The sequence below is a fragment of the Larimichthys crocea genome, chromosome XIII (assembly GCF_000972845.2).
Source record: "Larimichthys crocea isolate SSNF chromosome XIII, L_crocea_2.0, whole genome shotgun sequence".
In the NCBI taxonomy this organism is placed as follows: Eukaryota; Metazoa; Chordata; class Actinopteri; family Sciaenidae; genus Larimichthys; species Larimichthys crocea.
The window spans coordinates 17,904,732-17,915,694 of record NC_040023.1 but is presented as its reverse complement, the minus strand read 5'-3'; the positions used below and the strand labels follow the sequence as shown (position 1 = coordinate 17,915,694).

The 10,963-nt window shown below is 39.5% G+C and overlaps 3 protein-coding genes across 5 annotated transcripts in view; all 3 read right to left on the bottom strand.

Moving 5' to 3' along the window:
- grinab (glutamate receptor, ionotropic, N-methyl D-aspartate-associated protein 1b (glutamate binding)) overlaps nucleotides 1-305 on the bottom strand; it is a 4,744-nt gene extending 4,439 nt beyond the window's left edge. Inside the window, exon 1 of the mRNA XM_010756936.3 lies at nucleotides 149-305. The gene's annotated coding sequence lies outside the window, so the exon portion shown is untranslated. The remainder of the gene's footprint in view (nucleotides 1-148) is intronic.
- Nucleotides 306-1,720: 1,415 nt separating this feature from the next.
- rbm24b (RNA binding motif protein 24b) lies at nucleotides 1,721-7,395 on the bottom strand. 2 transcript variants are annotated; one of them, XM_019255105.2, is made up of 4 exons: nucleotides 6,916-7,395; nucleotides 6,410-6,572; nucleotides 6,124-6,178; nucleotides 1,721-3,326 (listed from the first exon to the last, which is right to left on the bottom strand). In XM_019255105.2, the coding sequence occupies exons 1-4, from the start codon at nucleotides 7,084-7,086 to the stop codon at nucleotides 2,966-2,968; spliced, it is 750 nt and encodes a 249-aa protein (XP_019110650.1). In that variant the 5' UTR covers nucleotides 7,087-7,395; the 3' UTR covers nucleotides 1,721-2,965. The 2 variants fall into 2 exon arrangements, with proteins under 2 accessions (XP_019110650.1, XP_019110651.1); XM_019255106.2 differs by having other exon boundaries at nucleotides 6,449-6,572; nucleotides 6,916-7,392.
- Nucleotides 7,396-9,097: 1,702 nt separating this feature from the next.
- Nucleotides 9,098-10,963, bottom strand: part of kif13a (kinesin family member 13A) — a 33,441-nt gene continuing 31,575 nt past the window's right edge. For both annotated transcript variants that reach the window (XM_019255156.2, XM_019255160.2), the window contains one exon: nucleotides 9,098-10,717. In XM_019255156.2, coding sequence (XP_019110701.2) covers nucleotides 10,584-10,717 — 134 coding nt within the window. In that variant the 3' untranslated portion in view covers nucleotides 9,098-10,583. The remainder of the gene's footprint in view (nucleotides 10,718-10,963) is intronic.

Here is a 10,963-nt window from a genome sequence, read left to right as displayed (position 1 = left end):
AACCGTATCGTTTCAGCACAATATGGCCATGTTTTTTTTTCTTCTTCTTCTTCCAGCAAACAATAACGTTTGCCAATGCAGCTGGACAACGAGAAGGCGACGGAGATCAACAAAGTTAGCTTGTGTCTTCAAAAAAGAAAGTACTTACACTGCCCGCAATCAAAGTTTCGGTGCCAGCTGGTTTCCTCTACAATTGTCTGTGATATTTTCGCAGGTTGTGCTCCACTTTGATGGGTTTTTTTTTTTGTTCACCCTGTCTCGTCTGCCAGTAAATTCCTACGTCACCGCCCCCAGGATGCGGAATGCCGCGTTCACTGACAGTGGATGTGTGGTAGAGATGAGAAGAGATACTCACAGGACAGTGTCACTTCATCCGATGAGTCCCGGTTGAATGTGTCACGAATGAGAGTGCTGTGCGTTAACAATGTAGCGCTATATCTATTATATTTGGGGTTGTTACATTGAACGCCGCACCTCTGCTGATATGACATCCACGCTTGCTTTGTTTTTAAGGCTTTTTCATGTTATTAAGCGCCGATTCGGATAGATCAGAGCTGTCTGAAAATCCCAGTCATATTTACGACTAAGGTGCTGACATGAACGCCTTTGACAAGAGGGAGATTTGACAGTGGGAAATGTGCAGTTTCCATAACTCCGATATCAATTGAACGCACCATGTCAAACCTGTCTAACCACGTTTCGAAGAGCGTAAAACCGAAAGTGTGGCGCACGAAACCTCATGAGAGACAATAAAAAAGAACATATTTCAAACGTGACTATAAACAAATAGGTCATGGAGGGTAGTATCTTAGCTGCACGATGATCAGAAAGGAGTGAGCCACATGAACCAGCAGGTGTCAGAAGTCTACAGTTTTGGTGAGAAAATCTGAAAGGTCGACCACAGAGTGTCATAGTGGGTCCAATATGTGCAGCTGCCTCCCTGCTCCTCTGTTGCACCCCAGGTCACATCACAGGCTTCTTCAGAGTTCTATAGAAACATAAGTGGTTGGGACTGTAGTGAAGGATTGTGAACATTGTGAATTAAACTGGAACTAAAAGAGCAGATTGTGCATTTCAGCTCTTTGTGTTTGCTCAGCCTCAAGAGAGCCAATATATTGCTGTATTAATAATTTATCAAACATTTATCAGCTTTTATATAGAACCATTGCAAAAAAATGTCTAACATTATTTATTATTTAGATGTTTTTGATTTATTGCATTTGGTCAGCTCTTGAAAACAGCTTCTTTCAACTAACGGTTGTGTAATATGGGATACTATTTTAGGGTCAGAGCGGGCGGATTCGTGTTACACAAATATCTTGGTTGATTTATAATGTAAACAGAGGCAAGCATCATACACTCCAAACTGTGTGATCCATCATCAGTTAGTGACACTGGTCCACTGAGATTGCAGGATGCATATTTTGCCTCTTGGGTTTCTGACACTGTTTAACATTGGTTACAGAAATAGACACCTTGTTGCAGAGGGATGGTAATAAAAACAGACAGATTATATGACAATTAAGTAATACACCAACTCATATGCTTCCACGCTTCATACAGACAACACCTACAAACAAAAGGCAGTGTAGTCTGTTTGGCAGTTGTTTGGATGTATACATTATTATTTCCTCATCTGTTACAGTTTTGTAGTAAAGTGTCAACATCATGTGAAGTCCAATTAAGGCCCATGAGCAAAACCAACAATACACAGAACACAGAAGGTAAATTTCCTTTTATTTCACTTATTAAACTTTTGCATTATTCTGAGTCATGCATTACAAAATGCAAGGTGAAACAGGTGATGGCCTTGCATTAGAAAGCATTTGACGTCTAATGACATCAAATGTAAAACATTTTTAAAAGTTTATCAAACTGGTCAAGTATAAAAAGCGACATTAAAGAATTAAGAATCTATCGGAGACAACATTAAATCTACAGAAAACAGACATTGCGTTGGACTTATTGCTACCTTTTCACTCATATTTTGTTCTTTATACACAGTGTATGACTTTAAGCCAAGTGTGAACATCCATCATATGCTCTTGATCATTATGCAGCAGCATACACGTTCTACAGTAGGCTTCATACTAACACATGAACACAAAAAGTAAAGGGTTTATTACTGTAAGGCTCCATAATAAATACATAAATAGTATAATTTAGAAGGCACATTATGAAACATTTTGTCAAAATCAAAGATTCACATTCAGCAATGTTTCTTCCCTTTTGCTGAACTTACTTGAGGTGCAATTTTTTAAAAAAAGGGAAAAATTAGTGCTTTTACAATCTCCCCAGCATTTTGTTTTATGCACCATCAACAAAATATTTTAAAAAGGAACTGGTTGAGGTTATCTAATCTATCTCACTCCAAACAGTTATATATAAAAAAGGGAACAAAGAGAACAAAACACTGACTTATATATCAATGTCTGCATAGCTTAACCAAAGAAAATACTGGTCCAAAACTATGAAATACTGAAAACTGCATGATGATGGAACATACTGTTCTCACATGTATGTATGCAAGTGTTTTGATTTGTACTAAAAGAAGTGGGGAAGAAACCTGATCATAAGACATGAATGCACTTGGGAATTTTATACAAATTCCACTGCAGTCTACTGTATACATACAAAATTCAGCAATGGTTGACATGAGGTCCAGTGAGTCTACTTCAAATAACATTAAATAATTTCCTGCTGTATAAATATTAAATATTCATATATATATATTCAATAGTGACAAAATACTGATCTCACTTGAATAAATATACAGTAATTCTTCGTTGTCTCCACATTTTTTGGTGTTTTTCATCAGGTTCTTTGGTAGAAGGACTGTTAAGTTACAACCTAGATGTGACAACCATCTTTCAGTCCCTATGGTCTTCCCCCTCCTAACTTTACCCTCTTCATGAGAGGAGCCAACCTCCCCCTGCTTTCCAACTTTAAGGCAGGTTTCATGGCTTTATTGCATGCGATCTGTCTGGAGCTGCTGGGGCTGGTACTGGCTGAAAGCAGCAGCAGCAGCAGCAGCTCCTGGGGTGGCAGCAGTGGCAAGTGGCTGCTGGACAGTGTACCCATACCCAGCTGTAGTCATGTAGCTTGTTGGTGCTGGTGAGGCCGCATATGGATACTGCTCATAAGCAGCAGCGGCGGCAGCAGCAGTTGCAGCAGCCGCAGAGTACTGGGCATATGCTGCTCCGGTATAGTCAAGGTATGGGGAACTGGCAGCAGCAGCTGTTGCTGTAGCAGCAGAAGGTTGTACATGAGGGATCACCACACTGGGCTGGACAAAGGCCTGAGGGTAGACGTAGTGTGCAGGGACTCTGTAGGACACAAAGACACACAGGGTCAAAGCAGTGACAGCTAGTTGTATTTCTAAAACTGAAACTAAATTCTGAAAACTGAAAAGCAGGCGCCACAAATACATCAATCCAGTCCTCAGACCACAGCAAATCCATTCACTAACAACTGAAAAAACCCTACCTAGAAATGAAAAGTTAAGAAAGCAGCAAAACCACAAAGAAACACAAGCGGCAGCTTTTAATTTCAAAAAGCACCTGAATCTGAAACACGGTAAGGCATTAAAAGAAGACACAGCCCAGCTCTGCACCCAGTGTGTCACTGAAAAACGGTTTTTGACTAAATGCGAGCTTATCGCACAACACCACAACATATCAAGAAAAGAAGTGGACAATATTCTGTCCACATACTGTCACACCAACGCCACACATATAGGCATGCCCACACATGTTAATAGGTCCTTAAACACAAACAAATAGGGCAAAAAAACTTAAATGCAATAATTTGCAAAGCTGTGAATCAACCACTTATAAAGTGGTTGCTTGTTGTATTACGTTCTGCAGATGCCCTGATGTGTTTATTTGTTTGAAAACTAAACCAAACTATTTTAAAAAGGGTAAAAATGTTATACGACTACAAGATCTCTGTTGGAAGAGCAGTATTCTTTATATAGACCAGGGTATAAATGGATAAATACAACTCTGGGTATCTGGGTAAATTTGGCCCAACTTTAAACTTGTGTTAAAGTCACCCTCAGTAAATATATTAAGGAGCAGGTGTGAAACTGTTATATCTGTCCGTAGACAAGTACCCCCTCCCCCTCTAACAGACATACACCCCCACACAAACATACACACGCCAACTTGACTGACAAGGGAGGCTGGAAGCATGCTATTTTTGCTCCCCTTGTCATTGCTAAAGGACAAGCTGATCTTCTCCTTCAGTAACACATGGCAAGGCATTCGTCAACAGTAATGGCTGCCTACATCTCTGTGCTTTCTCAGTGACTTTCTGGATTATTATCAGACTGGAGGGGCCCTGCTTGATCAAAAAGTGTTGCCCTTCTTACAAAGTGGGCTGCTAAATCCACTGCTGTAAACAAGAGCTATATGTTTTGTACCGTAGCTGCAACGATCACAGTAAATGTTACGATTCTTGTATTAAATAAAGTGGTATGTAGTATTTCCATCTTGACAGGAATCAACATGCTGGTATCCTTTCTTTGTGATATGACCTTGTTTTAATCGTAACAGTTGAAGCGCTTAAAAGGACACAGCTGACTTAAACCATCTCTATTGAAAGTGATGGGTTGAACATTTTGTGGTCCTGTGAGTGGAGAGCTAAATAAAGGTGCTTTGTAAATCACCAGGACACATGGGTAATCCCCAGCACATAACCAAAAGGTTTCACGGGCACATGGCTCGGCCCACCTGTTGTCCACAGCCGAGTGGCCCTGTCTGTGCCATACATTATTAACAGCGCTGCTGAGTGACTCCCATTTTCCATCTGAATTTGAGAGGCTGTGGAGATCACTGTAACCAACAGCTGCTGCCTTAGAGACCGGCTAAGATCTCTGTCTCCTATAGTGCATTGAACATTTGAGTCTGTCTATATACATAAAAAAAACTTTTTGGTTTATTGCAAAGTTAAATACTGAATCCATAATCACATCTATAAAGTGTTTTATAGATACAGCCATCCAGTTTTAATTTCGAGCCTTGACATTTTCAGTTAACTGGCTTCAAGTAATTGTAACTTAACTTGTCGCTGTAGCTAATAAAGTACCAACATGAGGGCAATTAAACATCCTCTGTGGCGATAACACTATTTGTGTTTGTTTTCAGCCCCCCTTTTATTAAAAGGATCATTAAAATGACAACCACAGGAGTGATGAGGAAAAATACAAAACAGATGATTGTTTTAGTTTTTTCCTGAACAAAATATTCTCAGTATTGTGTACCTGTGGATGTAAGCTACAAGTGAAAGCAATGGGTTAATAAAAAATAAAAAAATAAAAAATAAAACACAGCATCATGGGTAAGGAAAAAGAAAAAAGAACTCCCACATGCAAGCCCGTGTTTGTTTTGTTGCAGGGGATCAATTTTGAAATCAACACACTGTGAGTGATCATCAGCCCCCTTTTGACAACAAAACACGATCAACGTAATGTTAACGAGAAACTGGGGGGGTAAAAAATGAACCACAGGCTAAAGCACAAATCAATCATTAAAAAAAAGGGAAAATCATCAACACCCCATTACAGAGTTACAGCTCCCTATCAAAACTCACAAAGTCTGCACAAAGACCTCCTGCACCCCCCCACATCCCCCCACTGCAAGTAGAAATAAGCACACAGTTAAGCTGAACACCACATCATACTGAAAACAAGGCACACACAAATCTATGTACTATTGAAAACTGGAAGAAAAAAAAAAACAGAAGACTTCCATGCATCTAGTCACCATTTCAGTTTGTGTATGTCAGAGTATACAGGTAACACTTTAGTGCTCTGCCCAATGCAGACTCAGCTATTCCTCAAATCATCATGTCCCTTCATCAGCTATTTTAACCGTTACCGACCCTGTCAGATCAGAGAGAGATAGACAACATGAAGTCAAGTCCTGTATTGTCTGAGGACAAATGTTCACTTCCTTCACAGTCAACGCCAAGCAGAGGAGCACACATCTCACATGTCAACATTCAGAGTTTAACAGGTGGAGGCAATGATAAATGACATGTTTACAACAATAAAAAACACATTATATGAGATCCTAAAATACTTTATGGAAGAAATGTAAAAGATTCTGCAGCGTAACATACCCGTAAGGTCTTTGGATGAATGCTGGATGGATCTGAGGAACACCAAATGCAAACCCTAGAATGAAAAACAGACACTTGTTAAAGTTTGTTTTTAAGTATTGGAAGTACTGGATGTGTATTTTAAAGACATGTCAGTGTACAGTAGATTTAATCATACAAACATCAACTACTTATTCTCAGTTCTATCTTCAATTTATATCCACTTTCATCTGAAATAACTACATTAACTTCATGTAACTGTATGTGAGCATGTGAAGGTATTTGAACTGCTGTCTTTGTATGCCACCTTGATGATCCAAGTTAAAGCTGTGGTCCAGTCCCTCACCTGGCTGTATAACCCTGGGCTTGGCCCCCAGGTAGGCCAGGTTCACATTGGCTTTCCTGCCGTCTATTATGGGGTTAGGGTCCTTGCACGCTCGATCAGCAGAGGCCCGGTCTGCCATGGTCACCTAAAGGAAACAGCACAACACATTTTCCATTGACCTCACGGACATTTCTTCCACAGTGATTATGTGTGGCACCTATGAATTATGGATGATTTGTTTTTAAGATCTATTGGTGCATGTTAGAGTAGTCGTGTCATGTTTGACTGAGGGTAATCTGATGGTTCCAAGTCTTGAATGTCAAATTTGTGCTACAGTAACAACAGCTACAAATTAACTATTTCTGACTTGGCTGTCACACAGAACAGGAAACAGTACAATCAATCGACCTTATCCATCGACTCTGCACGTGTGCAAGCAACTTTTAAAAAACTAAACAAAAAAAAAATGATCACAGGTTGTTACTTACAAATCCATAACCTCTAGATTTCCCCGTCTGGCGATCAGTGATGACAACAGCCTCCTCGATGTCTCCAAACACCTCGAAATATTTCCTGAGACTTGAGTCGGTGGTGTGATAAGGAAGACCCCCGACGAAGATCTTGGTGAACGTGGTGTCTTTCTGTGCCGAGTGCATCATGTGTAGATGTAGTTAAAAGGGATTTTCCCTGCAAGTTTTAAACGTCAGATAAAGTAATGAAACGCAATCAGATGAGTTGAAGGAGAGAGTCTGCGGCGCGGACAGGCCCCCCGGTGTAACTGTGAGTCTGAAGGAGTGGGAGGATCAGGAGGGAAACGACTAGGAGGAGGAGAAGGAGGAGGAGGTGGAGGACACCTGTTAGTTTGTTGCGGGAGATTTCCCAGTTGTCAGTGTGTGACACGGATACTTAACTCCACCCAGATCCAGACCACCATACCGTGCTCAGGCTCACTGGACTGTCGCACAGCTGCTAAAACAGTGACAGGGTGCAAAATGAGTAGGCTACAGAGAGCTCCTGATAAAGCTGATGTCATTAACAGAAAAAGGGATGTTGTGCAAGACAAGATTGAGAAAGAATCTTCTTTAAATGTTTCAGAAAGTATTCCATGAAGGCATAAATGCTGTTTAAAATACAATTCTTATGGACAAAATACTTAATCCTTATTTATGATTTGGACTTTGGACTTAAAATTGGTCAAATATACAATTTACAGAATCTACAAATAATGGAATCAGCCTTTAAAATGCTAATCATTTGTGAATTGCACAATATAACTCCTCCAGGTTGTGAAAACCCATAAATCCCCAGGAGGATAGAACATCCTGTCCTAAGTGGTACCCATAGTCCTACAAGCTGTGTTCATCCATTGCTGATGCATGAATATTCATTTTTGTTATATAGCACAAGTTTGAAAAAAACACCTCTGTTGACCCCATTGGAGCACTATATTTAAGTTAAAGTAAAACTCAAATGTGACATCTTAAGGACCATCGGCCTAATTATAAGTGAAGTGGAATGGAGGGACCCTGCTTTTTTGGCAGTGTTTGCAAAGCTGATTGGCAACAACTGATAGTGTGTCAAGATGTGAAACAATAACAGGCTTTCAAATTGTGGGCAGTCAGTGATTGGCGTACCAGAGATGCCTGCATCATTAATAGGGCACAAAGTGTTTATGTGTTTGTGTTGTTTACGTGTAGTCATCAGTCACAGATGGGGCAAGTTTCAGGGGACCATAAATGTGCCAGTAACAGGAGACATTTTTTCCCCACATTGAGAAACTGGGGCAAACAGCACTGTTGACATCTCATCTTAGCAATGACTCAACTGTGATGTTCATGTTGTCTACAGTGTTTGGCTCACATTTTCTTTTATAACATAATTTGCATTCGGTTACTTTGGGCTTAACACACAGAATAACCTCTGAGGAATGTTTACATTGGAGTAGATTTGAATTTAAATGATATATTATTGTATTAAAGGTCAAGTGTGTAAAATTCAGGTGGGTCCAATAATATTTATAGCTATGTTTTCATTAGTGTATATTCACCTGAAAATAAAAATCATGTTTTTGTTACTTTAGTATGAGTCTTTTGTATCTACAAAGAGAGCAGGCTTGCAATGTTGAACTGCCATGTTTCTACAGCAGTCCAGAAAGGACACACCAACTCTGACTCTAGATAGGGTCTTTTTTCATGTTTCCCAGCCAGCACAGTTTCTCTTACATAGTTGGAAGGAGAGGGTGAGGTGAGGGATATTAAGTTGCAATTTGCAACTTCCCCCACTAGCTATTAAATCCTACACACTGGACCTTTAAGATAAGGAGTAATTAGACATGCTGGAGACATACTATATAAAAATATCTGTATCTATTATTATTTTACACGATGTTGCCATTTTTAGGATTTTTTTAGGCCTCCTTTAAAGTACAGCAAATCTTCAATTTCATCACTTTCATAGACTTTGTGAGGGCTGTTGATCAAAAATCCCACATAAATATTAGATCTCATTTTGAAGTGGAAAAGAATGAATGGTATGCATAATGTGTCTGCTGTGCTAAAATATTATGCCATACAAAAAAAACATACCTAAAATATGTAAACAAAGTCAGTTTGAATGAGCAAAATAAAGAGTCGACACAGCACGTTGATTGTAAATGTTCTATTGTAGAACATTTTGTACCAATTAAAACAGTTTGAGATACATTATAAATACAATTCTGTACATTATAATAGTGTAAATACTATGTTCAAATACATTTCTATTTACAACTCCTTATGAGGGAGAGCAGCTTTGTTCTCTTCTTTAAAGTAAGGTCTTGGGTTTGTTTCATTTTACTTGAAATTACAGCTTGGATATATAACTATTTCTAGTCAGTTCCACAGTTCACCACTTCCATAAAAATATAAGATCATAGGACTCTTCACCATAACTATACTACTTTTGCACCATCTTCTGTAACCTGATACTCTCGTGTCACCCATTCATCCAATCCTCCATGTGAAAAAAAAAATGCATTATTGAGTACCTTTTAACATGTAGTGTTATATATCAGTCAGTTAACATATAAAAATTCAGTTAAAAAAGGTCTTCTATCAGTCAGTCGGCGAAGCTGGATGGCATTTTGAATGCCTCTGGGCATCATGATATACATACACAGGTTTCAGGTCCATACAGTTAGTTAGTTAGTTTACTCAAACTCAGTGAACTTGTTATGGAGTTCATTGGGTAGTCTGGGGTCTATGTGCCTGCCTTTTTGGAAACAGGCCAGTAAGGCATCAGTATATCCAAGCCTTGGACAAAGCATAGCTGCTTTGTTCCCCATATTTAAGTGATGACACATGGTCTCTTAGTCATTTCAGTTAGAAAATATTTCATCAGTCTAGTACGGAAGACAGTCGGTGAACTCTCCAAGAATCCTTTCCAGTGCAAGCGTTCAAACAGCAACAGTCTCATGCTGGATGGGAATTATTTCCTCCACAGTGTTACAGTACTTCAACAGGATAATTTAACACGTTAACTGCAGTCAAACACTGAAAGCAACTCAGGTTTTGCAGATTTTGTCCTCTGTTAAGGGTATGTGGCATTACTCCTAGAGATATGGCACTAAGCTTTACTTGGACATAGATATATAATGTTTACCTCCACATACATTAGAAAAATATTATATTACTCATAACAGCAGATATGGAACCGTAGTTCTTTGGTTACCCCTGACATATCATATTGATGTAAATATCAATGTTTATTAACAGTAGTACATTCTTAATCTTCATATCCCAGATTAATCCACTATGAGCCTCAGGGGAGGATGCATTGTCTTACAAAAATATTATATATAATATTCAGAAACCGATGTAAGAAAATGTATGTGGGTAATGTTTCCATATGGACTCCCTGTTAAAAGTGAAGTTCTCTATCAAAAATATCACCGTGTAGAAAACTCAGATATGTGCATAGTGAATTTTCAGTGGACAGTAATTAGGATATACCTTCATTAAATGCACAGATCAGATACGTTTTAGGAAACACTTCAGAATACATCAGCTCAGAGACTTGAGTTGGACAAGTCAGCCTGCGGTTCATCCGTAAGCACTGGATCTGAGGACCACTCTCGGGTCCCTGCCGTTTCCTCAGAAAGCCGGTCCTTCTTTGGGTCCTATCTGATCAGAGTCTGGGGTTCTGTGTCCATGGAGGGTGGTCCTCTAGTGAGACGAGATGGCTTCACAAACACACCGTGGCCTGGGGGGCAGCGAAAATACACTCTGCCCTGGACAGTCCCGTTGTGCTTACCTATCGGAAGATCAATCATAATACTAAGTTGGACACACAAGAGAAACACAGTAGAGCCCGAGCGATACTTTGAGGCTCATACTCAAGACTGAAATACCAAACTGCAGCTGCCCCACAGGATCCCATATTCAAAAATGATCTTAGGGGCAATAGCCACTTTTTGCCCCAAGGACCCATTCTGTGTTAATCTGGCTATGCTTGTACCTACATCTATGTCTGAGAGTTTAATAAGTCTTATCATATTTT